Source organism: Podarcis cretensis, assembly GCF_951804945.1.
Source record: "Podarcis cretensis genome assembly, chromosome: 2".
Taxonomy (NCBI): domain Eukaryota; kingdom Metazoa; phylum Chordata; class Lepidosauria; order Squamata; family Lacertidae; genus Podarcis; species Podarcis cretensis.
The window spans coordinates 85,442,551-85,469,684 of NC_137171.1; the positions used below are offsets into that span (position 1 = coordinate 85,442,551).

Genomic DNA, 27,134 nt, shown 5'->3' on the forward strand with positions numbered 1-27,134 from the left:
AGCACATGCTCTCGTTTACCAGTTGCAGTGAACAGAAGGAGAGAACTGCTAGATCAATCCAAAGGAGCATCTAGACCAGCATATCATTCTCGCACTGGCCAACCAAAGGCCTATGGGATACCCACGAGGAGGACCAGAGCATGATAGCAATCTCCCCTTTCACAGCAACTGGCATTCAGAGGCCTACTGGCTCCGACAGTGGAGAGGGGAAATAGCCATCCTGGCTAGTAGTAGTGAGGGCATCAGCTGAACCTTGCTCTGTGGCAGGGCTGGATTTAGGTTTGATAAGGCCCTAAGCTACTGAAGGTATGTCCAGCTGTTCTTTGTCAACCACATATTGTCAGGTTTTTTGTGTTGAATATATGCTATATGGTAATTTATGGAGCTAATAGGTATCTAAAGCCATTTGCACATAACAAATAGGAGCCTACACAACACAAAGCACTGTTGCTGTATGTAGGTTTTATTTTATTTGTTTTTTATCTTATATTTTGGGAATATACATCCAGCTTTTTTTCCTTTTTTTGGGGGGGGGGAGGCCCAAGAGAGTGGGGCCCTAAGCTATAGCTTGTTTAGCTTATACGTAAATCTGGCACTGTCTGTGAGGCTTGGCATGGAAAATAGAGAGATGTTTTGAGGCAGCCCTTTCTTATGGCTTCTTAACCTGAGGACACAACTCCTTTAGTCTTGTCATTCCTTTCATCTCATCAGCACTACAGCAATGCAGTGAGGCACTGTCCCCTGCAAAGTAGTTTTTCCTGCCTTCCTCCCCTGCCACAATATTATAAATAAACCACATTAAATGAGAAGCATATGTGTGTAGAGGTAGACATCTTACTCACACCATGGTTAACTTTCTATAACAATAGCTAAAAAGAGCATCAGAAAAAGCTGTAAGGTCATGCCTCCCACCCACCCTTGATGTCACTGAACACTATGGACATTGGGCTTTCAAAAAAACAACAACACAACTGCATCCAAAGGTGAAGTGTCCTAGTTTGCACTGTATCATCTGGGCAGCTGGAGTTCAGCTAAATAAGGTATAAGTGGTGGTGTTGCTTATTTTTTAAAATACAAACATTTTGAGTGAAATGTGTATTACCTTGGGCTTTGAGACTGCATGTACACCCACATGCATGCACACAGAGGTTGCCTGTTGTGCTTGGTTTTGTACTTTCCAAGAGAATTTATGCTTGCAGTAGAGTAGCTAAAGAAAGTAGGCATTGGGGGATCTACTGTATAGCCCTCCAGATATTCTTGGATTATGACTCCTCGGTCATTCTAGATCTCACCATGTTGGTTGGGGGCTGATTGGGAATTGGGAGTCCAACAGATCTCCTTACCCCTGATATAAAGGAAGCTGAAATTATTCACTGCATATTAAACAGGCTTCCAAGAGTTTCTTGGATATAAAGACTGACTTTGGAATCAGCCCCAATTCCCAGGTTTCTGGTTAAGATGCCATCCTGGTTTGGATTGTATATACAACTCATATAAGACTGAAAAATATTGTGACAATTCAATATGCATTTTCCTTCTAGCTTAACTATTATTTGAAAACTGAAGTAGAAAATGATAAGGGGTGATACATTGTGTAGCTAAGATGGAATAAGTTTATGTTTTACATGTCCAGATCACTACTTGGGGTATTATTCTCCAGAAAGAATGCTTTTTAAAATGTATCCATTAGAAATTTTATGAACTGCTATCTCAACCAAAAAAAATCCAAGCAGTGTACAAGTCCTATCTAAATATAAAATTTGACTAAATTACATACACCAATGTAAAACAGAAATAAAACCATAATAAAAACAGATAAAATCAGTAAGACATTGAAAACAAATATAACCTGACAGTGAAGTTTTTAGCAGTGCAGTGATGGCACCTGCTGCAAAGCTAGCAGGGAGCAAATCTGAAGCGTCACCTTTCGTTGCTGGACCCTGACTCTAGCTTCTTTAGTGAACATTTTGAGATAACAGCGGCTGGCAGCTTGGTGCAAAGTACACAGGCCACTTGTGTAGTGTAGGTACAGCACAAGCCGCCACAAGACGTCCCTGCGTACTCTAGCTGAAGCTGACCACCGTCAACATGTTCTTTGAGGACCACTGGATCGACAGTAGGTACATCTCTCTTTTTGAATATTTGCAGAATGTAAGAGATTGGTATGAGGGGGTATTTTGAATGAGCTTCTTGCTTGCTTTCTCCTTGAAAAGGACAAAGTAGCATTCCACAGCAGACAACAGGAAGTGTTGATAAGCGTATATTAAACTAATGGAATCTACAACTAGGTCTCAACGGTACAATTGAAGAGACTGGTGGTGAAATGTATTTGGGGAGGGGTTTTTACACAATAGTCAAGATTCTGGTCCTCATGCTGGTTAGGTTAGCATTTTCACAGCAAACTTCTAAGCATATGTTGTTAGGAGTAAGCTGCACTAAGTAAGTATATTTAGTAAGAACATTTAGGATTACAATTTTCATTTGGTCCCATTGCCATTCTTTTGTCTGGTGAGCAGGGAGAAGCTTAAATTCCTCTGACTTGAGGGTTTCTTTTTTAAGTTCAGTTCAAGGAACAGAATAGAATATTCCACTATGATTATGCAAAAGCATGGGACTACTCAGTAGCTCATCTAAGACTAGTATCTTGGCAAGCTTGTCTCTACTGCCGATTCAGTTCCAGGTTGAAACAAGCTCTGCTGGTTTACAGTATATGTCCTTGATATGCTTCACATTTCCACCACCTACTACACCTTAACTCCTAACATTTTGTTACGCGGTTAAGTGATCCCTGCTTTTTCCAAGTGATGGAAGGCCAACATTACAAAATTACAGGATTGTTATCTTGGATGAGAGAACCCTGGGTACTTAGGCATTGAGAGAATGCTTATGGGGTCTTTGATAAGGTTTGTTCTATTTACAAAGTACAGTATGTTGGAAGAAATAGGCCCATACAGGCATGACTAAGCCAAGCATGATATGTCCCTTTCCTTGCCCCTATTAACAGTTTGATAACACAAATTCTTTGGGGGGTGGTATTTTTGTTTGTTACTATGTTATGTATTTTTGTGTTTTTATATTGTAAACTGCCCTATGATCGTCAGATGAAGGGCAGCATAGAAATTTAAAAAACAACGTAACAAATAAATTTGAGAGGTCTAACTTTCTCCCAGAATAGGACAAGGGGGAAACACTTCCTTGACTGACTTCTGCTTGTTAGGCAGCTAATCAAGGCACTGAAATCTTGTCAGGAAAAAAACCAAGAGAAAACACAAGTAAGAATAAGCAGCAGAGGACTTTTACTCTTATTCATCAAAACCAACTCGAACGATACCATAGGGTAACAGCCGTACTGGAACAATTAGAATTAAACACAGGTGGCTCTCCAAACAACATCAATACAAATGTTCTGAAAGGAACAGCCCTTCTTTTCAAGTTTTATTTTTGTGAAGTTGATAGTTCCTGGCAAGCTGCAGTTCTTCCAAAGAGGAGGGACTTTCTCATAGCCAGAGTACGGCCATCCTGAAAGCTAATTAGCTTGTCCAGAGGAAAATATACCCAACTGCGGTTGCCCACTAATTCGGAGAGTCCAGGAAGCGGAAGCAGTCGCTTACGATCTTCCACACTGTGCTGTTGTTTGTGGTCTGTGCTGTTAGCAAGAAGCTCTGGTTGAAGTACTGCTGCTCGTTCCCATCAAACTTGACGAACCCGTATGTCACGATCAGGATCGTGTTGTGGTTCTCTGTGGCTTGCTCGTGAACAGGCTGGCAATCAAAGGTGGTAATTTGAAAATCGCTTGAAGGCAGCTTTTCGAAGAACTCTGCAAGGGCTGCTTGCCCAGAGACTGCATTCCCATTCCAAACGAGGGTCGCTTTGTCCTGGTAGAGTTTGGTCAGCGCCCGCCTCCTTTTATCCATGGTTTCATAGTAAATATTTGCGAATTCTTCCGCAGCTCGGCAAGCTTGATCCACATAGGTTTTAAAGTTCATCGAGGTGGCCATGTGGGCGGCGTCTCTCGGCGGCTGAGGCGGGAAAATAAGAGGCGGAACCTCCCTTCTCTTGCCCGCGAGGGTCCAGAATAAACCCGATTCCCTCAGTCCTGCTCGAGATTTGCTCCCGCGCTGCCCACGCGTAGCTCTCCCCTCCGCCGCGGCGCTTCCGCTTCCCTCCCTCTCAAATATCCGCGTTCCTTGAAAGCGATTGGTCAGGACACGTTCTCTCGGTTCCCAATCCGGCGCAGCCATTGGCTTGAGAATCAAGGACGCCTCGCGGTCATCTCCCCCCCCCGCCCCCGCGCCCCTCCATCTCCGCCCTACTGCTGGCAGCCACGTCGAATCCTCGGCAGCCCGCGAGGCGACGAGGGCGCCTGCGCGCTGCTGTCGTGCTGAGCTGTCCCGGTGACATGCTGGCAGGAAGTGGCGCCTTGGCAGGAAGTCGGAGCTCCAGGGCTGCCCAGGGAGGCGCAGTCCACCTTAGTAGCCTGATAGCCCTGCTCGGGGTCCGCGTTCCTTGCCTCTCCCCTTGGCCGGGCTGGGTCGCCTGCCGGCCTCGGCTCTCAAGCTTCTCCGCGGCCCCTGCAGCAACACAGGGACAGGATGCTGAAGAAGTTCGATAAGAAGGACGAGGAGTCCGGTGAGTTAATGGGAAATAGCAATTCATTTGTCGTCCCAGTTGGGCAGCAGTGAAACTACTAGCACGTCTGCAAAGCTGAGCAGGGTCCAGTATGGTTTCGAATAGGATGGGGAGCCGCCTCTTGAGATTTCTGCATTGCAGACAGTTGGGCTAGATGATCCTCGAGGTCCCTTGCAATTCTACGATTTATATGTGAAATTCTTCTTACATATGAATTCTTTTAGGCACGTATGTTTTGATTGGTGAATTGCTTCAAGATGCTTTGTGGAAAGCGATTCAGCAGATAAATAAAGGTGATCTTAAGGGAAGTGCATCTATATCTCTTGCACATCTTATTTTAATAAGGCTTTAAACTGTTGTTATGGTCTTTCTGCACAAGGTTTCTTTTGTTCAACCACAATATACTTTTACTGTACGGTGGTTCAGCAGTTGTATACTTTCCCTGTTCCATTTCCATTGGAACATTTATTTACTGTTTTTGCTCCATCTCTCCTAATCTCTTGGGCCTCGCTTGGCAACTTATAAAGCCCTAGGCAAGCGCTCTTGGACTGTTTTAGTTGTACAGTTCCAAATGTGACATTAGGCAGTCTATAAATAAATAGTGCTTACATTTGACTGGTGAGTTTTTTTGCAGGTTTGGAGAGAAAGCAAAATGACACCTTCTCCTTTCCTCTCTCTCTCTGTGTATAAGGCAAGTGCCTATCAGTGGTTTCTCCCTCCATCTTTTATTTCAGATATGGTACAGCTTTGTTGATAGATGTCTGCAAGCCACCCTTCTTTTGAAACAATAGGGATCCTCATTTTAGGGCAGTACCTTGTGTGGATGAGGGAACAGCTAATGAATTTGGTTGACAAGATATGTTGGATAACTAAGTCACCTACAACTGAGTTTCTTTTGTGTTTAAGCTGTGAGTACAAAGGAAACTGCCTTATACCAAGCCTGACCATTGGTCAGTCTAGCTCAGTATTGCTGACTCAGGTGGGCAGCAACTCTTTCAGAGTTTCCAGACAGAAGACATTTTCAGCTCTGATGGGAGATGCTGGGAATTTGAACCTGTTTTATTCTACATGCAATGCATATGCTTTACCGCTCAGCTATAAACTGTAGATGAGACAGGGCTGCATTAATTTTATTTTATTTGTTTTGTTTTGTTTTTGGTTGTACACTATTGTTTTTTCTTTCCTTTTCAGCAAAGGGCTGGGAAGTGGTATTTTTTTAAAAAAATTATTTAATCATTTTTTCAATACAAACAACAACCAAAAAAATATATACAACAAAAATCACAATAACACTAATAACACAATTTAACAATTGAGATTTGAGTACTGATATACCTATAACTCAAGGAGAAGGGGGCGACAGATGACGAGATGGTTGGATAGTGTTTTCGAGGTTATCAGCATGAGTCTGACCAAGCTGCGGGGGGCAGTGGAGGACAGGAGTGCCTGGCGTTCTCTGGTCCATGGGGTCACGAAGAGTCGGACACGACTAAACAACAACAACATACCTATAACTAGTAGTAATGTATGGAAGTGAGAGCTGGACCATAAAGAAGGCTGATCGCCGAAGAATTGATGCTTTTGAATTATGGTGCTGGAGGAGACTCTTGAGAGTCCCATGGACTGCAAGAAGATCAAACGCATCCATTCTTAAGGAAATTAGCCTTGAGTGCTCACTGGAAGGACAGATCGTGAAGCTGAGGCTCCAATACTTTGGCCACCTCGTGAGAAGAGAAGACTCCCTGGAAAAGACCCTGATGCTGGGAAAGATGGAGGACACAAGGAGAAGGGGACGACAGAGGACGACATGGTTGGACAATGTTCTTGAAGCGACAAACATGAGTCTGACCAAGCTGCGGGAGGCAGGGGTGCCTGGCGTGCTCTGGTCCATGGGGTCACAAAGAGTCGGACATGACTAAACAACAACATACCTATAACTGCACCTTTTTAACAATATTTCCCCACCTCTCCTCCCCCTACTTCCCACTGGGAAGTGGTATTTGAATTCATAGAATATCAGAAATAGGGTTAATGGGTATACCTATCTTGAGGTTAATAGCAGCTGGGGGGAGGAGAGAATTGAACCTGAGACCTTGTTCACACAAAGCATGTGCTCTGTCGCTGAGTTATGAGATCTTCTCCCATCACAAGTTTTTCTGTATCTAAGACTCTTTTACAGAGCTGGTAAATTTCCAAGCTTCTGGTTGCTCAAGTAGCTAAATATATCTAACCTTTTTGAAATACTTACTTCGCTTTCATACGGTTGATTACAATGGTGTTAATTGCATATAGCGTGTCAGCCTCAATATGTGGGATGAACTTGTAGAGGTCTTAGCCTATCACATATGAGGAATTCCCAGATCTACATTAAAAATTCTTTTTTGAGGATTCCAAGGTGATAAATATTCACCCCAGCAAAGTTGATGGTGGCTGAAATTCAGGCTTTCCAGCTTACTGGATTTAACACGTAGTGACAAATCCTTGGTCGTGATCACATTTGATGTTCCTTTGTTGCAGGTGGGGGTTCCAATCCATTCCAACACTTAGAGAAAAGTGCTGTGCTGCAAGAAGTAAGTTCTTTAACAGTGCTGGTCTTTTTCTCAAGGAAACACATTTTGGCATATCTCTGAGATCTCATTCATTCACATCTTTCTTCCTAGGCTCGAGTATTCAATGAGACACCTATAAACCCTCGGAAATGTGCTCACATCCTCACCAAGATTTTGTATCTCATAAACCAGGTAATGGGAAGACTTTTAATTTTCATTTATAATGGTTTCTCCTCTGTGTTAAACCAGAACTTGTCTGCCTGTTAATGCTCATGAGTAGAGCTTGTGCTGTGCTGCTTGGAAGAACAGCTGTTTCAGTAGCAGTGGGTTGTGAATTGTCTTGGTAGTGCTTCCTTTCCCCCCTCCAGGCTGATGAAGCAGGTACTGTCATCAAGCAGCAACCAAGTAGCCTGTGCCAGTTCTCAAAGTGACTCTCTTTTGAAGAGGTATTTGGTTCTTTTCGCCTGGGAAGGTAGATTCGCCCTTCAATTCCTGTAGCCAAGCTGGTGCCAAAGGTATTGCTCTGCTTTCCTTTGGACCACATCAGGGAGGCCAAGAGGGAGGTCTTGTCGCCTGGGCAGCCCAGGAGCTCCATAAACACTGCCCAGGCTTACTCCCCAGGGAGGTCACTTCAGTGCTGCTAATGCAACAGTTTGACTTCACGCCCAGAGACACACTCTAGACAATGGAGACAGACAGATTCCAGATGTTAACAAAGTCGCTTCTTTCTGACCTCCCAGCCTTGGCAAACTATTGACATGAACTTCCCTCTGTTGCTTAAAGCGATTGCTATTGTAGGTGTGATTTCTGCGGCAATGCTCACTGCAGTTTATTCCACCATTGATTCTAGTTGCTAATAAATATTGATGGGTTTCTTCCCTGCGTTCCAGGGCGAGCACCTTGGTGTGATGGAAGCCACAGAATCCTTCTTTGCAATGACCAAGCTGTTCCAGTCCAATGATGTAAGCATGCCAAGTCTGCCTCTATATGTTCACATAGGGGAGGGGAAGAGTACGGGAGGCCTATCCTTTAGTGCAGGGCTGTCCAAACACCAAGAGACTGCAATCTACTCCCACTATAAAACAACTGGCAGTGATCTACCCATTGGATTGTCCAAAGTTGTTGAGCTTTTTTGGGGGGGGAGCCAGAGTGGTCCCACGATCGACCAGTAGATCATGATCAACCTGTTGGACAGACCTGCTTTAGTGTGCAGTCCTGGGCAAGAAATCCTTTTGCCCAAGAGCCACTTTGGCAAAATGGTGGGGTGGCAGGTCCACTCCCAAAATGGCCTGAAGCCATTGTTACATTTGTTTCTCATAGAATCATAGATTTGCAGAGTTGGACCCAAGGGTCATCTACTGCAGCCTCCTGCAATGCAGGAATCTCAACTGAAGCATCCATGACAGGTGGCTGTCCAGCCTCTGCACATATGATATATGCTATTGGTCAAGTGCAGTCATGGGAACATAGGAAGTTGTCTTATACCAAATTCGACCGTTAGTCCATCTAGCTCAGTATAGCCTACACTGATTGGCAGTGGTTGTCCAGGATTTCAGGCAACAAATCTATTCCAGCCCGACCTGGGGATGGTGAGGATTGAACCTGGACCTTCTGCATGCAAAGCAGATGCTCTGTCACTGAGCTAGGACTCATACCCAAATATGTTCTGGGTGAGCCAATAGCAAAATGTTTGGCGACTCCTGTCTCCCCCCCCTCCCCGAAATGATAGCAAGATTGATTGATTGATTGATTAATAGGTATCTCACTCTTGCTCCCAAAGGATCCCAGGGCAGTGACATTATACATTTTATGCATCGTAACACTTATCTTCCTTGTTTTTCTGCCAGCCAACTCTCCGCAGAATGTGCTACCTGACTATCAAAGAGATGTCTAGCATCTCAGAGGATGTCATCATTGTGACTAGCAGGTGATTCCTTCTTGAGCTGTTCTCTATGCAACTGTTTCCCCTTTTTTTATTTAAGTTTTTTTTTTGTGTGTGTGTGTCTCCTGAGACCCTTTTAAGCCCCGTAGGGTTGGCAGCAGTGCCTATAGGAAACAATGAAGTTGGTGGGTGTTTGAGAGGAAGAAATGATCTTCTTGAAAAGGGGTATTGAAAGACAGATGCTGAAGTCCTCTCAGTGCAGTTGGGCAACTCCAACCTGGAGCAATCCAAGCATGTTCACTGCAGCTGGGAAATCAAGACAAAACAACAAGATAATAGTGCCTTCCTTCTTTTCCCCCTCTTAAAAAAAAACAACGTATTCCTTTTTTATCCTGTGGGTACTTTCATGAGAATCTTTCTAGCATACGTGGAGATAAGGAATGTTTTGACTCAGTAGAAACCGTTAACAGCAATGCTTGTCAATGTTTGCAGGCAAATTTGAGCAGTAGTTTGCACCTTCCTTTTGAGTGTGTGAGAGCATGCACATTTTGAAAGACAACGAACCACATTGTTAAGGTGTAGCAACTTGTATTTTAGCTTTTGTGCTGTATCTTGTGATTTACGTATTAGCTGTTTTCCTGCCCCCAATGAGGCCGGCACATATTGCGAAATCATCAGTTTCATAAAGTAACAGGCTATCATAACTTCTCTATTAGGAGCACACTCAAGGATTTACAGGGGTACACATTATCATATTTATTGTGGCCCTTTGGGCCACTCCCACAAAGGCATTTCCATCTTGTTGAGAACGTGCTTCTGTTTCTTCTGGCCTGCAGCTCTTGTTGTGGAGGTGGTGGAGGAGAGGTGATTAACAAAATTAATCCTCCTGGCAAACTGGGAATATCCCCTCACTCACCCAAGTTTAGGATATTCCAGCATTCTTCAGCAGAATTTCTTTTTCTTTGAGAAAAATAAGTGGCTCACGTAAATGTAAACAAGCTTTAATAAAAAAACTGAGAGAAAACTGTAGCAAAATAACATGATGAGCGAGACTAAAACAACATCATGAGTCGAGTCTGAGGCAAGAAAACAAGAAGAGGCAGTTGGTTCCTCTTAACGGACATTCTTAACTGAACATAACGGATCACACTGAAGGGAGGGGCTGATTCCAGAGCAGAACACACAATCCCTGCCCACCAGATACCAAACTTTCTACTGATCAAATTAGGTCCCAGTGTTTTTCTTACAGCTCTCGCCACTGTTGTCTACTGTCTCTGAAAGCAGTCCTAAAAACTTTCCCCTATTTTAATCCAGTTTAACCAAAGATATGACGGGGAAAGATGACAACTACAGAGGCCCTGCTGTACGAGCCCTCTGCCAGATTACCGATGTAAGTGCCGCAGTGTAATTCTTTGCTGGCGGATCTTTTTCTCCCGGCTACCCCTGCTGTCTTTCCCCATCCTTCCAATCGCTGTCTCTCTTGAGTCCCCCTCTTCTCCCCTGCTTCCTGACTCGCTTCTTTGTTGTTCATTTTGCCCCTTCTCTGAAGTCCTCCTGCCAAATGGCCTCCTGTTTCTGCTCTCACAAGCACCTCTCGCTTTGCCATCCCCCCAGACGACCATGCTGCAGGCCATCGAGCGCTACATGAAGCAGGCAATTGTGGACAAGGTGCCCAGTGTCTCCAGCTCTGCCCTTGTGTCGTCTTTGGTACGTAGATTCTTGACACATAGCCTGTGCCCTGAGTAAGAAGGCCTGTGTTCGGATAGGAGGAGCATTACATTGTTTGCCCATCTGTAATAATAAGGGTATACACTTCTTTTTGTGAAAAGCTAGGATTGGAGAATGTACTTCTTTCCAGGAACTCAGAGTGTCTCTGTTCTTGGTTCCTTGGTGGGCCATTGCTGCATTTTGGGGAAGAAGCAGTGACGTTCTGAAATTTATAAAAAGGTAAAGGTAAAGGTACCCCTGCCCGTACGGGCCAGTCTTGACAGACTCTAGGGTTGTGCGCTCATCTCACTCTAGAGGCTGGGAGCCAGCGCTGTCCGCAGACACTTCCGGGTCACGTGGCCAGCGTGACGAAGCTGCTCTGGCGAACCAGCACCAGAGCAGCACACGGAAATGCCGTTTACCTTCCCGCTATAAAGCGGTACCTATTTATCTACTTGCACTTAAGGGTGCTTTCGAACTGCTAGGTGGGCAGGAGCTGGGACCGAACGACGGGAGCTCACCCCGCCGCGGGGATTCGAACTGCCGACCATGCGATCGGCAAGTCCTAGGCGCTGAGGTTTTACCCACAGCGCCACCCGCGTCCCCTCTGAAATTTATACCTTTTGCCAAATTGCTTTTCAGAAGCATTGCCTTCCTGAGTTCTGAGACTGTTTCAAGCCACAGATGGAAAGGGGGTGGTGATGATAGGCTGACATTAACATGTGCAGCTCATAGAGCCCAAAACTTGTCCCAGATCTTTCTGGGGGTCTTCCCTTGCCTCTGCTGGAAGGACCCTTATTTGGATTGCAAAGACCACTTCTTTATGTACCTCCTTGTTGTTATTTTTCTTGACAGCATCTTCTGAAAACAAGCTTTGATGTGGTAAAACGCTGGGTCAATGAGGCTCAGGAAGCAGCTTCGAGTGATAATATCATGGTCCAGGTAAGAATCTTAAAGCCACTTTCAGTCATCTTTTTAAAATGACATTGAGTTTTAGGTGTGTGTTTTTGGGTTGATTTGTGACAGGGAAAGGGAACCTTTAGTCCACTGGCTAAACTTGACCCACCTAGGGTTCATATGTGCCCCACAAGTCCTTTCCCCCCAAACTGCACCAACCTGCCTTATACATGATGTCCTTTGTGATTTAGGTGGGGTGGGGAGCAGGTAGAGATATGGCTGCCAGTTCACAAGCAGGAACCTCAAAGTGCAGACTCTTCTGACCATTGGCTGGTGGGAGGTAAAGGTGAAGCTTTATGTACTTAAAGGCACCACATAGTGTTCTTTACAAGATAGGCGACCCTTCCAGCTCTACAATGCTATGATTCTAAGCACAGTGTGGTGCTTTGAAGTCTCAGCTTTGGGACTTCAAAGTGCCCAATCCCTTGACATCACAGTGATGTCTGGTGACTGACAGACAACCACACCCACCTGTCACATTTAGCCCTGATAGCTAGGATCTGATGAGGTTCTGGCCTGTGAAGCCAAAAAAACATGGAAATAACCTTGACCCTGATACGACCCATTTTTCCCTCTCCTTAATGTCTTCCAGTATCATGCCCTTGGCTTGCTATATCATGTGCGCAAAAATGACCGCTTGGCTGTCAACAAAATGCTGAACAAGTTCATGCGCCATGGCTTAAAATCGCCTTTTGCCTATTGCATGATGATCCGAGTGGCCAGCAAACTGCTGGAAGAAGAAGCTGGAGGGTAAGTCCTACTGCTTGCTATTGTTTTTACATCCCAGGAAAAAACATTCTGCGTAGTGCTACACCAAACGTTCTTCAAATTTGATTTTGGGCTTTTTTAAGTGTTGGAAAGTTTCCCGAAAGCACCTGCAAGTCTTACCTTTCTTATGTTAGCATCATTAAAATGGGGAAAAAGGTCTCCTGCTTCTAAGAAAGTAGGAAGTCCATTATAGGAACATAGGAAGTTGCTTTGTACTGAGTCAGACTATTGGTCTATCTAGCCCAGTACTGCCTGCACTGATTGGCAGCAGCTCTCCAGGATTTCAGGTAGGAGTCTCTCCCAACCCTACCTGGAGATGGATTGAACCTGCGACCTTCTGTTTGCAAGCTGGATGCTCTACCATTGAGCTGTGTCCTTTCCCCAATCAGTTTTGGCTGCATTAGAACAGCACTGAGAGCAAGCAAAGCTATTTGGGCTGGGAGGCATGGCCCTTGATGATACTGCCTTGCAACCAGATCTGATTCCTTCAACCCTCTAAAACTCATATGCCGCTCAATGGTGGCAACCCCCCACCCCCTTCAAGTGGATAATACACCTCCAAGCAGTTGGGTCACTTCCGAAAGTTCAGTTTGCTTTCCCAGTGGACAGCCATGCAAGTTTTTAAGTCAAGCAGTTAGCCTATGCATGGGACCTGACTCCTCCTCCTCTTCTTCCTCCTCCTCCTCTTTTGGTGTCCTAGCCGTGACAGCCCCCTGTTTGATTTCATTGAGAGCTGCTTACGGAACAAGCATGAGATGGTGGTCTATGAAGCTGCATCTGCCATTGTTAACCTGCCCAGCTGCTCGGCTAAAGAACTGGCGCCGGCTGTGTCTGGTAAGTCTTTTAATTGTTGAAGGAAAGGGAGGCTTGCTGGACGCAGGCCAGTTTCCTTACTGGTCGTAAAACTAAAGTCTCGCTGTCAATAAAAAGCACTCCCTTGCTGGGTTCAGTGCAGGATTCCCCAGCATCTTTAGGGTTGCTGTGTGTTGCAAAGCAGGCCTGTGAGTGCTCTAGGATAGCATCAGCAAAGTGACATGCAGGCAGGCTCATTGACTGAGATGGTGCATTTGGGCCCTGGGAAGATTGGATATGTGATGTAAGAAAGCCTTTGCCTAATGGTAGGCACCAGGCTAAAATGTTCCTCTTTAACCAGGCCTTTGCTTATTTGATTGACATCCTATGCCCTTTTAAAATGTGTTAGGGGTGTTATTGGGTGGATGTTGTTTGTATTTTGATTATGTACTTTGTGGTTTTATAGTCTGAATTTTTTCCTGTGAACTGCCCTGAGACCTTCGGGTATAGGGTGGTGGAATAGTAGTAGTAGTAGTAATAATAATAATAATAATAATAATAATAATAATAATACTGTTGATAATAATAAATTAATAATACAATATTTGCTAAGAAAAGTAAAAGAAATCAAAATCCACTGTGAATATTAAGAAAGGCGTAAGTGAGTGGATGAACAACGACTTGATGCAGGAACAAAAACCTGGTCATGTCTTGTCATCTCCAACAGACAGCATCAATCAGGAGTAGCTAACATTGTGCCCGCAGATTTTGTCGGACCTCAACTCCCATCATCACCAGGCAGGCTGGTCCATGGTCAGGAATGATGGGAATTGTAGTCTAGGAACATCTTGAGGGCACCACATTGGCTATCACAGCTTAGATTTGGTGACTGGTGGACAAAGCAAACTGTGAATGAAAAAAATATGTCTCTTCTGCAAACTTCTTGTGTTCCATTTTCACCCCTTATGCAGGCTGTGAACTGAATCATTGTAATATGGCTGGTGTGACTATCTTGCCAATAATACTCTATCATTATTATTATTCATTTTACAGTGTTACAATTGTTCTGCAGTTCACCCAAGGCAGCACTTCGCTATGCAGCAGTTCGGACCCTCAACAAGGTAAGAAGGCTCAAAGAACTCTGTGGCCAGTTGGGTTTGCCTGCTTGGGTAGGGCTAAATTCTTAGTCCTTGGATAGGTGAAATAATAAAAAAGAAGTGCCATTGATCCTATGAGACCAGCTGATAGGAACAGATTTCACCAGTTCTTTGAACCACCTCTCTGGTTATGTGTCCATTTCTTGGTTTTCTGAACTGTGGTTTAAGAAACTAGGAACAAGTTTTGAGGCCCACATGCTTCTTCCCCTGCACACTGTCTTAATTTTAAGTCGCAGCTCCTTTTTGTATCCCAGACAAGAAAATCTGGCTCAGTGTTCCACTAGCCAGGATCAACTGTGAAGATTTGTGTTGCTAAACTGCCATTAAACCCCAGCATTAAACTCTGCATTTTGTATGCAAGGTGGAACTGTAGCTCAAAGATAACAAGACAAGAGCTGAAGTTGGGGCACAACAAAAACAGTTTAATAAATGGCAGCTTATTTGTGTCAGAAACTTTGATTCTTGCCCATTGTGCCGTAGCTGTGAACTCTTCCAGGGGCTCTTATATTGAAGATACTCTATATTCATACTTACAAGTTCAGCCAGCCTGCAGGGAGCAAATTCTTCTTTCTGTTCCTCACCACTAGGTTGCTATGAAGCACCCGTCTGCTGTGACTGCCTGCAATCTTGATTTGGAGAATCTGGTCACAGACTCCAACCGCAGCATTGCTACCCTGGCCATCACCACCCTGCTGAAAACCGGCAGCGAAAGTAGCATTGACCGGCTCATGAAGCAGATCTCCTCTTTTATGTCTGAAATCTCCGACGAGTTCAAGGTATGGAAAGACTCATGCTTGGGGCTTTTATTGAGCTTTTCTGTTTGTGGGATGTGGGCTGGTGTGAGACGCAACTCCGGTCATTCAGTGTGCTTGTTGCATTCCATGTTCTTTCCAGGTTGTTGTGGTACAGGCCATCAGCGCCCTCTGTCAGAAGTATCCACGCAAGCATGCCGTCCTCATGAACTTCCTCTTCACAATGCTGCGTGAGGAGGTAAGTGTCGCCGTTTGCATTGCTCTCCTCATTATTGGCTCGGAGCAATCTTTCTCCTGCAACCTGTGCAACCCAAAATGGAAGCCTGCGTGACAGAAATAGGACTAGCTTCAGGTTACAGCTTGGACTGCAGGAATCTGATACAATGTAGAGGTCTTTTAACCCAGTATGTTTCCGAGCAAAATTCATAGTGTTTGTGCTGACTTTTAAAACCCTAAACGGCCTCAGCCCAGTATACCTGAAGGAGTGTCTCCACCCTCATCATTCTGCCCAGACACTGAGGTCCAGCGCCAAGGGCCTTCTGGTGGTTCCCTCACTATAAGAAGTGAGGTTACAGGGAACCAGGCAGAGGGCCTTTTCGGTAGTGGCGCCCGTCTTGTGGAACGCCCTCCCATCAGATGTCAAGGAAATAAGCAACTATCTGACTTTTAGAAGACATCTGAAGGCAGCCCTGTTTAGGGAAGTTTTTAATGTTTGATCTTTTATCGCTTTATGATTATTATTAATATTCTGTTGGGAGCTGCCCTGAGTGGTTGGGAAAACCCAGCCAGATGGGCAGGGTATAAATATATTATTATTATTATTAATTTATTAATTTATTATTTCCCTACTTGAGTAATGTCAGTCAGATGCTACCACTGCTCACAGGGTACATGCCTACTGCAGGTATGATACATTCTTGTCAATATTAGCTAAAACCCACTCACCATTTCCTGCAGGAAAGCATTGCTTACTGATTATGCTGTACTTATTTGGTGAACATCCTTAGAAGCCTCCGCATGGCTGGGAACCTTGATAAGGCAAAGCAGTCACAAGGAGACTTTTACATGCAGTTAGTCAAGCATGCTTAGAAGACCACATTGGACCTTCTCACTCAACATGGATCAGGTGCACACAAGTGCGCATGAGGATAGTGGGGGCCCTGTACAAGGCTACAGTTTGGGTTGAGGGATTTTCTAAGGTGTTAGAATTTTTTTTTAAACTGTCAGCCTGTCTCCATATTTTAGATTAGGGAAAGGGAGATGTTTTGGGTCCATGGGCCAGGTCCTTATCAGAATTGGCCTTGTGGACCAAATTTGACAGGTGGGTGCTAGTTTTGCCAGCCCTGGGTGCTAGTTGTCACCTGTCTTGCCACCTCATTTAGAATGGGCACCAGCTCCCAGCCGGTTGTTGGCCATTTCAGGACACTCCCCCCCCCCCACCTGAAAATCTGCTCTTGGGAATCTTATTAGCAGTCTGAGTTACATCAGCTCTTTGCCAGTGCCACAGTGCTTGCAAAGGGATGAGTTACCCCTTTAACAATTTTTGCAGGCAGATCACCGACAGAAGTCAATTATTTTTCCAGATACTTTTTTTTCTTTAAAAAAGCGATCTGATGCTGTGTCTGTTTTTCTAAATATATTAACCAGCTGCCAATATTTTCAGTTGTATTGCTTTCTAGTAAGATCTGGATAAAACTACGACTGTTTAGGCTGATTTTTCTTTCCCTCTGAAAATGGAATGTTCTGTTCTGATGGCTTTTTGTGTGGGTGGAGAGTATCGTCCTGAGTATTCTGGTTTCAGATGTTCCTTCCATTCTGTTTATTCCTAATGGCTCCAGGGCAAACAATCTGAGACGGCTGCAGCTTCAAATATGAATCGAACTTTAGATGAGGCAGCACATTTTAAAATCCTATAGGACAAACAATGGTCTCTTTCCCTGCAAACATAGCCTATTCTACTTATAATAAGCAGCTGTTGGTTGTATCTGGGAAGATGAAATGCTCTTGTTTTCCTAGTATGTCATTTTATGAAAGAACCCAATATTCTGTTTATTTGGGGGCTTCATGGACATGAAAATATTATTGCTTGATGGGCTGTCCCACCTCTGTCCATCCATTCTGTTTGATATGTGCCTTAATTTTGTTCTTGAAAACCTTCCTGCCAACACTGTGATTTATAGCCAGTCCCTGGGGACTCTTCAGCAGAAGATTTAGGCTTGGAACAGGACAAATGCAGAGCTTCAAAACCCAGCACTCTGCATGCTGGAGGCTGCACTCAGGGTGCCTCCAGGCTGTCGGTGTTTTGTGGAAGGGATTCAGGCGCTTGCCGGATCATTAGCTTTATGCAATTAAAGTGGATTAAAGTGTTCTGTCTCCCTAGCTCAACAAATCCACTTTTTAAAAAGGACACTCTTCGATTTGGAAAGTGGCAGGGAAGTGCACTGAAGTGCGAGTTGAACAAATGATTAATGGGAAGATGTCTAACTACCTAGCAAGCAAATTGGGATGAGTGCAGGATGAATGCTCATTGTCTCTACAACAACCCAACTGGCACGAATGCTCAGCACAGATTGGACTTGATCTAATCTCTGCATAAGCTTTGTGCAGACAAATTGGGAAGAATGCTGAATAAACAGGTTGTCTTGAACAGCCCTAAGGCTTTTCCTTTTGCACCTGTGCCTTCCAGGAAAGTCTGTCTCTGCACTTTTTTCAGGCTTTTATTCTCAGCCATATGCATGAGAAACCCTTTTTGGTATCCCGTCTTTTTCCAACAGAAGGCAGCAAGCAAAAGAATTATAAAAATGCAAATTGGTTGGAGCAGGACAATGGAACAGGCAGGGGAGGTGGCAGGATGTCCCTTTATAAAACGAAAGCATAAAATCCTAAAGATTCCAGACTCTTTGCTAAACAGTGCAGATGAGTAAGCACCCTGACACCCTCTTGCCTTGAAATGCAGGTGAAAATTCATTATTACCCAGGAGCTTTTCTTTTCTTTTTAAGAAAGGTACTGTAGAAATAGAGCCACTATCCTCCACTGAGCTTTCACCCTGACTCATTCATGTTCCTGTCCAGGGTGGCTTTGAGTACAAGCGAGCCATTGTTGAATGTATCATCGGCATCATTGAGGAGAACTCAGAGAGCAAGGAAACCGGACTCTCCCACCTGTGCGAGTTCATTGAAGACTGCGAGTTCACCGTCCTAGCCACCCGCATTCTCCACCTGCTGGGCCAGGAAGGGCCTAAAACCAACAACCCTTCAAAGTACATTCGTTTCATTTACAACAGAGTCGTCTTGGAGCACGAAGAAGTCCGGGCAGGTACATGCACACATACAAGGCGCTTATTGAGTCAGGTTGTTGGTTAGTCTAGCGCAGGATTGTCTGGGCTGCCTGGCTGTGGCTCTCCAGGATTCAGGCAGGCAGGAGTCTTTCCTGTCCAGAGGTGCCAGGATTTGAACCTGGGACCTACTGCCTGCAAAGCGTGACAGCCTCTCCTCCTCTTTATGCTGTTGGGGGTAGATGAACTTTCCTGACTTGAAATCAAATCAAGGTAAATGGTCACTTGGGACCAGGGTTTAAATTTTAAAATGGGAACATTGCTTGATTTCTTCTGAACATTTGTATCCTCATGAAGCAGGGATGGGGAACCTGTAAGCCTCCAGGTGCTTTTTGACTCCAACTCCCATCAGCCCCAGCTGGAAGGGACAGTGGACAGGGATGGTGGAAATTGTAGTTCAGCAGCATCTGGAGGGCCACAGATTCTCCATTCCTGATGTAAAGAATGTGCTGATAAAGAGCGATGATACCTTACATGTTAAAAGAGGATATTAGCTGCAAGGTATAGTTCAGATACTTCTATTATATGAGGTTCTAATGATAACGTAAAAGCTATTTGTTCCTGGTTCAGTCAGTCCTGTGAATATATTCCTATTCCATGCTTGGCTAAACCTTTAAGGCAGTGGTTTTCAACCAGTGTGCCATGGCACCCTGGGGTGCCTTGAATGATGGTCAGGGGTGCTGCAGGCAACACTGGCCTCTGTCCCTCTCTCCTTCCCTCCCTCCCCTGATGCTCTCTCACGTCTCTGCCTCCCAAAAGCTTGCACAACTGTTTATTGTAGCAGCCCTGGCTACAAGCTCCCCAGGCAAATGGTGCCTCTGGGAGTACTTCCCAGACCCTCGTGGGGCAGTGTGAGGAGGCACCTCTCTTTGGGACAGGGGAAGCAGCTCAGAGACTGGGGCGGCAGCTGCGGCTGCCCAGAGGACTCCCAAGGAGAGGGAAGAAGAGAGGAGGCTGAGGAAACACTCCACAAGGGAGGGTGTTTGAAAATGGGTGAGAGGCTGCCAGCTCTGCAGGCAAGGGATGGCACAACTGGGCTCCAGAGCCCCACAAGGATGCTGCAGAAAGAAGGTATTTGGTCAAGGTAGCCATGGACCCCAAAAGGCTGAAAACTTCTGCTTTAAGGGGCTTCCCACACTGTCTTCTCCAGCTGATCATCCCTCTTTCCTTGCTTGCTTACAGGTGCTGTGAGTGCTCTGGCTAAATTTGGGGCTCAGAATGAAGAAATGCTCCCCAGTGTCCTTGTTTTGCTGAAGAGGTGAGTTGTGATTAGAGCAGCATGACCACATCGATCTAACCCAAAACAAAAAAAACCCTCCCTGGGAAAGATGGGCAGTTTTTTTGCTGTTGATACAGCTCTGGAAAAAGCCAGACATGCTGACTGTGTGGCCTAAGCTGATTTCATAATTACTCCTGCTGTTGTGTGGTCAAAGAGGGCTGGCATGGACTACAGTACCCTGCAGGAATCTGATTGGACGTGGAAGTCCTGCTGATTTCCCCCAAGCAAACAATGCACAGACCTGCTTTAAATTTCTGGCTTCCTTCTGATTTAGAAAAAACTGGCTGGCTGGTCAGTGCTACTGGAAACCCAGCCCAATAGGCAGGGTATAAATAATAAATTATATTATTAATATTATTATTCTTGTTGTTGTTGTTGTTGTTGTTATACCATTGCAGCAAGGACTGTTGCTGTTGGATCCATGTCCCTGGCCAAAGAGGCAGAGCAGACAGAATTGAGACATCAGGGTTTCATGTGGCTGGATTTGAGGATAGAGTCAGTGCAGAAGGCTTAAGAAAATGAACAAAACATTTTTAACGGGAGCAGTAACGTCTCACTTTGCAAATCCCCAAAATAATAAAAACCGGAGGAAGGGAAACGCAAAACTGGAAAATGCCAAATAAAAATATAAGGCTTCCTCAGATGGAATGGAGGAGAACTGTTAGAAGACTAAACATAATAACCAAAAAGTGCTGACACAGCCTTGGGTTTGCTTCCAGAAGGAGGACTGAAGGAGGGCAGGGGTTGCGTGCATTGATGCAGCTCTCTGATCTTAGTCTCTGCAACAGATTAGGAGCTTAGCAGGGTCAGCACAGATGCCTTGGTTGAAAGAAGGGATTGTTCCCAGGCTCGGATGCACTGAGGTGGCCACCCATTGCAGATTCACTCTTGGATCTGGCACCACAAAACAATCTTAATGGGCTCTGAGTAAGCAGCTGTTTCCTGACGGTTGTCAGCACTGGGGCAGGCTATATATGCTGCTGATCCCTTCACCGCAGAGCATGCCATCCTCTTTCTTGACCATCTGGATTGGATTAACTTGGATAGGTCCATGTGAATTTAAGTGATTCCCACTGAGCAGAGCTCTCTGATCTTGATTTCAGGTGTGTGATGGATGATGACAATGAAGTGAGAGACAGGGCCACGTTCTACCTGAGTGTCTTGGAGCAGAAACAAAAAGCCCTCAATGCTGGATACATCCTGAACGGTAACCAAGATGCCAATTTGGGGGCATGTGAAACGTAAAGTCACATTTATGGCTGGAATTCACTATAATGTGGAACGGGTTTGGGGGAGTTTTTTTATAAAAAAAAATATTGAAGATCATGACAAAGAGTTGACAGTTAGAATTGTAGGTGCTATAGTTTGGCTTGAAATTTCTGTTGTGTTTTTCTTTTTTTCTTTTTTTAAAATAAAAAAAAGCTGACTTGCAAATTGCTCAGGTTAGATTGGGAAGCTGTTTTGTAGCCCAAAGTCTCAGGGCAAATTTTATACTGCTATCAAAATTGTTCACAGTCACATAAGACAAACCAGAAGGAAGGTCATGCATACATCTGAATAAATCCTTAGCTCAGACTCAGGGAACTTAAAATTCTCAGCTTGTTCACCCTACCGCCCCAAAACAATGCCACCCCTAGCTTACTTTTTAAAAACAAATAAATACATAAATTATATTTTATTGAAAAGTTTCAGTGAGAAAATAAAGTAGAAGGAAAGGGGGGCAGGGAATGAAAAAGGAAGAGAGACCCATAGCTTACTTAACTCTTATTTTTGCTAAATTTCACCACATTGGCTCTTACCAAAGCTATATACAGACTGACAAGGCCAGCTCAAAATGTTTACCTGCCTGAAGTGAAGCACAAGTCTGCCCCTTCTCCTCCCAACTCCCCATTCCACATGGAGAAACCAGCTGGCCTGGCCTCTGAACCTTCCTTTGACCCTGATGATGGGATAGCATCCTATTCTGCATATGAGACAGCTGGCTAGTTTTGGGGAGCCAAAAGAGGCTGTGCAGTATACGTGCAGGTCTATCCTCCAATGGAAGGGAATGGCCTGGAGGCTTAGGAGGGACCAGACCCTGCTGCCCATCTTCCCCAGTATCTGCTGGCCAAGGCACTTTGCCTAACAGTAGGGCCGGCCGTGCAGATTGATTTCCGTTCTATCCCAACCTAGTAACCGTCACCTTCCAACCAGCTCATCATTTCCACCTTTAACATAGTGCAGTTCCTCTCAGCCAAGAGGGTTGGTTAGAAAGATGGAACAGGAAGGAAAGGCAATAGATGACTCCTTATTTCCACACCCGCCAAGCTACGACACCAAGTCCATTGTGCAGCATTGATGAATTGATGGTGGTGTAGGGGAAGAAGAAGAAGAAGAGTTTGGATTTGATATCCCGCTTTATCACTACCTGAAGGAGTCTCAAAGCGGCTAACATTCTCCTTTCCCTTCCTCCCCCACAACAAACACTCTGTTAGGTGAGTGGGGCTGAGAGACTTCAGAGAAGTGTGACTAGCCCAAGGTCACCCAGCAGCTGCATGTGGAGGAGCGGAGACGCAAACCCGGTTCCCCAGATTACGAGTCTATCGCTCTTAACCACTACATCATGCTGGCTCTCGGGAAGGGGGAAAGCTTGGTGGATAGCTCTGATGGCTCCTTTTTGGCTGCCAGCATTTATTGATACTTTTCAAGCCTGTCTAATCTATTTGTGGGTCAGCGAAGATGGCTTCGTGTAGCATGAAGGGCAAATGGGGATTTTTGCCTGATTTCCAGATCTGCTTCTCTTCCTGTGCAGATTGTATAATAAGGGATGTCAGAGCCTCTGTGCCCCCCGAGCCCTGAATGGGAACAGATGCATGCCAGTTGTTTTGTACACAGCTCTCAGGAGGAGAGTCATCTCCATAGGTACCCTTTTGAGGTTATGCGTGTCCCCAGCTCCCTGAAATGCAGATATTCATCAGGAATGGATTTGCAGTGAAGCATTTGGTTCCTCTGCATCTGGATAGGAATATTTCCTCAGTGGGTAGTTGCTCCTAGCTCAATCAGCAACCCATTTAAGCTGTAGGGGATTAAATTGGCCCCAAGCCAAGCCCTTTAAGCAGGTTTTGGGATGAGGCCATATGGAAGAGCAGATGTGGAGACTTAATTGAGCTCTGATTTATAAGGCGACAAAGAGGTCCCTGCTTTCCTGTTAAGTTCAATTTTGGTCACCCTTTCTCTTCTCCAGGATTGACTGTATCCATCCCTGGCCTGGAGAGGGCGCTACACCAATATACACTGGATCCTTCTGAAAAACCCTTTGACCTGAAGTCTGTTCCCTTGGCAACTGCCCCCATCACTGAACAAAGAACAGGTAATTGTAGAAATAACAAGGGACAAACTTTCTCATCAGTGTCTAGCACAGCATGTTTCTTGGGGACTTTCCAGTTCTCTCTGCCCTTTCAAGGTGGCCCAGCTTGAATTTCATGGGCCCTTTTCACAGCAGCACCTGCGATATTATGAATTGCTTCAGTTTCATCTTGCTAAGACATCAGGAACCGTTTTCTTTTCCCCTTACGCTGCTACCCGATCAGAATATTGGTGCCATCTTCTTCCATTACTGTAATCAACCTGCTGTTTGTTCCAGTTCTGGCTCTCCTCCCACCTCCTGTCCTGGTTTTCTAAATGAGCACCAAAAATAAGGTGCAGTTTCTCTGTAAGAGGTTCGATTCCCCTTTTGAATTACCACAACAGAGCTTCAGGTTAGCAAACGTGAATTACTGTACATGTGCTGTGTTTTTCTTGCTCCATTTGCAGAAAATGCTCCAGTGTCTGCCACCAAGCAGCCAGAGAAAGTGGCAGCAACCAGACAAGAAATATTCCAAGGTATGATATCACCTTGTATTTGAGAAGAGAATGTGACAGTTGAGCAACTTGTAGGATTATTCCCTCAGTCTTTCGATATCTGAGATTTTTCTGATAGATGAAGTGTGTTAACTAGAAATGTTTTTGGGGAGAGTAGGTCAAGATCAACTACTTTTTAATGTATATAGCAGGTGGGGGAACTAGATCTGGCCACTGGGCCAACTTTGACTAAATAGAAATGGACAAATTGCCAGTTCCAGATGGCATCCACCGCAATAACTCAAAAGTGAAATTGTTGATCTTCTAAACAGAAATATGAAACTTGTCCCTCAGATCAACAAGCATACATTAGCTACTTTCCAGTTCTCAGGTAACGCCATTTTTAAAAAAGGGATCCAGCGAGGATCCTGAAAGTTATAGGTCAGTTAGCTTAATGTTTGATTGGGGGAAACTGGTGGAAAGTATTGTTAAGGATAAAATAGCCAAGCATATAAGAACAAGTCTTGCTGAAGTAGAACCAGCTTGGCTTCTGTGAGGGAAAATCCTTTCTCACAAACCTATTAAGAGTTCTTTGACGGTGTCAACAAGCATAGATAGAGATGATCTGTGGTGTACTTTGACTTTCAAAAAGCTTTCCACAAAGTACCTCACCAAAGACTGCTGAGTAAGCAATTCCTGGATCAAAAATTGGTTAGGTGCTAGAAGCAGAGAGCAGGAATAAATGGAAATCCCCCAAAGATCAGTACTGGGACCTGTGATTTTTAACTTGTTCATAATTGAATAGGACTAGATGGGCCATTCTCCTGATTCAGCAGGCTCTTCTTCTGTTGTTCTGTACTTAAATGTTTTTATCCATGTTTTACAGATGAGGGGACTGAGGTTGGGAGTTGTTTATTCCCCTAAAGCTACGGTCTAAGTAGAGCAGAAATCTTGAATAGGTTCCACTTGCCAATTCTTTCTCTCTCTCTCTGTCCTTGCACTTGACTTTAGAACTCATGCTCTGACAGTGAATGGAAACCTATTTGTTGCCTTTTTAAAAACTGTATTTTAGAACAATTAGCTGCCATCCCAGAGTTCCGAGAACTTGGCCCGCTGTTCAAGTCCTCTTCCGAGCCAGTGGCTCTTACAGAATTGGAGACGGAGTATGTGATCCACTGTACCAAGCACACGTTCACAAACCACATGGTGTTCCAGGTGGGTACTGCGTTGAAAATACATGAGTAGTGACAGTAGTCTCTTCCATTTATAGATGGGTTAATGTCTTGACATCTCAGAGCTGTTTACAGTATAATATATGCACAGTGGGTGCAATAAAAATAATGTCACATGGTTTACCTTCAAATAAACGCCAAATATGGTTTCCATATCCGTGAAAACAGTATCAGTATAAATAAAGTCAAATAGCATTTGAGGCAGCATAAGGTAGAATCCTAACAAACATAAAACACCCTTTTCATACCACCACTTGCCCAGTCTCATGCTCACAACGTCCGTTCCCCAGTCACTACAATCATTCACTACCTCTGTCAACCAACCAATTGCACTCAGCACCCACATACAAAGGATTGCTGCCAGTCGTATACATATAAGAGACTCTCCTTCTCTGGAGGCTAGGACCCTAGCCAATGGGTTCAAATTACAAGAACGGAGTTTCTGACTAAACATCTGGGGGAACTTTCAGACAGTAAGAGCTGTTCCAGCAGTGGAACGGGGTCCCTCAGGAGGTGGTGGACCCTCCTTCCTTGGAGGTTTTTAAGCAGAGATTGGGTGGCCATCTGTCATGGATGCTTTAGCTGAGATTCCGGCATTGCAGAGGGTTGGACTAGAGTAGATGCTCCTCGGGGCCCCTTCCAACTCTATGGTTCTGTGATTCTACATATGCTTGCACACCTCTCTGTCCTCCACCCAGGCAGTCAAGAGGCATACTTAGAGGTCAAGGACATATTCTCGTGAGATAAAGCACTCAGAGGTTCAAAGCAGGGCTGTGGCTGGTGAAGAGATTGTGGCCTGGGTAAAGTCTCAAGAGGCTTAGTTAGTTGGAGAGCTGCCTTTGGTCCCTGGTTCTGAGGTTCCCCATCCCTGCCCTAAGACTTAACCACATTGGGTCTGGGTTTAAACAAAATGAGTAACCGTGGTTCATTAGAATCAGAAGCAGAACCTTCCAATCTTCTTGTGGCTGAACTGGAGGAGGAGAATGGGGGGCATGCAAATAACACGGAGGCCTAGTGCCTAGAATGATTCATTTGGGGTTGTCCCTGCCAGAGGCCTCAGACCAGAGCATTTCCCTCAGCTAAGCAGGGTCAGATGATTGATGCATGCAGCACAGCTCCACGAGGGTAGGTTGGATTAGTTTATGGCAAGGCATAGGTTCCTTTTTATATCTGAAAGATGGGGAGACGTCCTAGTGGGTGTCTACCTGACCCCATTACAATGCTGAGAACCACTTTTGATGCTAAAATATATGCAGATTTGTTTTACTACTGAAAGTGTATATGCCTTGGGAAATGTGCACTCCAGTGGTGATGCTGGAGGATGGAAAGCCATTCTTAAGGATGTTTCAGCCCAAGAAATATTGTAGCACAGGAAGCCAACGCAGGCGACTCTCAACTTACACTGGGGTTATGTTCCGGGGATAGGGTGTAAAGCCAAAATCGTGTATTGTCAAAACTCCATGACATGGCAGGTGGGATTGCCAAAGTCTACCCCCCCCCCCAGAAATATGCCTCTTTTCCACCCATTTTTTTTTATTTGATTGATTGATTGATTGCCAAGCACTTAAAGCTGAATAGTTAAATGTGTGTAAGTTGTGAGTTACTGTACTGTATATGGAAATTGAATCTTCATGGAAGCAGGCTCTGTGCCTATGCTGGCTCAAGAACTGCACTGGCCTACAGCTTAGTTGGGTGTGGAGGGTCAACCCAGGACCAGTGCAGGCACTATGCCTGCAGATTCACTGAGGCAGATGCCTTCTGCAGTTGTCGCCTTAAATGTGAGTCTTACTATGTGTGTCTTTGAAAACTATTGTTGGAAACCAGTTAACCTGAAAGACCACCTACTCCTCTGTAAACAGCAAGATCGTTTATATCCTCTGTATATCTCACCCTACAGAATGTTATAGGATGGTGCCCCCAAAATGGGCATTTTCCGCTATTGCCCCTATATTATGGAACACCCTTCCCTCTGAAGCAGCAACCACCAGTCACTTCAGATATCTTATAAAGAAACATATTTTGGCCCAGGTTTTCCCTAATCCCTAAGATCATACTCTGTCTTAATGTAAATTCCCTGATTTTTTGTTTTTATATATTACTTTTATATTACCCATTTACTGAGCCCAGGATCTCCATACATAGTGCCTAGGTTTGTGCCGTGGAGAGATTACTTCGGTGCTGCTAACACAGCAAAAACAACATGGGGGGTAGCAGTTATGAGTTTCTGGTCTCTGCAGCCACAGCAGGTTGCTGTGATTCTCTTGACGGCCTGGCTT

The 27,134-nt window shown here is 44.8% G+C and overlaps 1 protein-coding gene, 1 long non-coding RNA gene and 1 pseudogene across 3 annotated transcripts in view; 2 read left to right on the forward strand and 1 right to left on the reverse strand.

Moving 5' to 3' along the window:
• Positions 1–169: 169 nt before the first annotated feature.
• LOC307209759 lies at positions 170–812 on the forward strand. The gene is made up of 2 exons (XR_013835753.1): positions 170–260; positions 607–812. It is a non-coding gene; the product is annotated as an uncharacterized lncRNA (long non-coding RNA).
• A 2,461-nt stretch (positions 813–3,273) lies between these two features.
• On the reverse strand, positions 3,274–4,343 carry LOC307210850 (NTF2-related export protein 2 pseudogene; annotated as a pseudogene). Its single transcript has one exon. The product of its transcript is annotated as an NTF2-related export protein 2 pseudogene (transcript).
• Positions 4,344–4,444: 101 nt separating this feature from the next.
• The window catches only part of COPG1 (COPI coat complex subunit gamma 1), a 28,066-nt gene continuing 5,376 nt past the window's right edge, over positions 4,445–27,134 (forward strand). Inside the window, exons 1-19 of the mRNA XM_079966997.1 lie at positions 4,445–4,629; positions 7,147–7,199; positions 7,290–7,370; positions 8,069–8,140; positions 9,026–9,105; positions 10,375–10,450; positions 10,675–10,767; positions 11,623–11,709; positions 12,317–12,474; positions 13,193–13,326; positions 14,338–14,405; positions 15,029–15,217; positions 15,336–15,431; positions 18,266–18,509; positions 19,711–19,786; positions 20,911–21,014; positions 23,031–23,156; positions 23,600–23,668; positions 24,699–24,841. Of these exons, the coding sequence (XP_079823123.1) occupies positions 4,593–4,629; positions 7,147–7,199; positions 7,290–7,370; positions 8,069–8,140; positions 9,026–9,105; positions 10,375–10,450; positions 10,675–10,767; positions 11,623–11,709; positions 12,317–12,474; positions 13,193–13,326; positions 14,338–14,405; positions 15,029–15,217; positions 15,336–15,431; positions 18,266–18,509; positions 19,711–19,786; positions 20,911–21,014; positions 23,031–23,156; positions 23,600–23,668; positions 24,699–24,841 (1,986 nt within the window). The 5' untranslated portion in view covers positions 4,445–4,592. The remainder of the gene's footprint in view (positions 4,630–7,146; positions 7,200–7,289; positions 7,371–8,068; positions 8,141–9,025; positions 9,106–10,374; positions 10,451–10,674; positions 10,768–11,622; positions 11,710–12,316; positions 12,475–13,192; positions 13,327–14,337; positions 14,406–15,028; positions 15,218–15,335; positions 15,432–18,265; positions 18,510–19,710; positions 19,787–20,910; positions 21,015–23,030; positions 23,157–23,599; positions 23,669–24,698; positions 24,842–27,134) is intronic.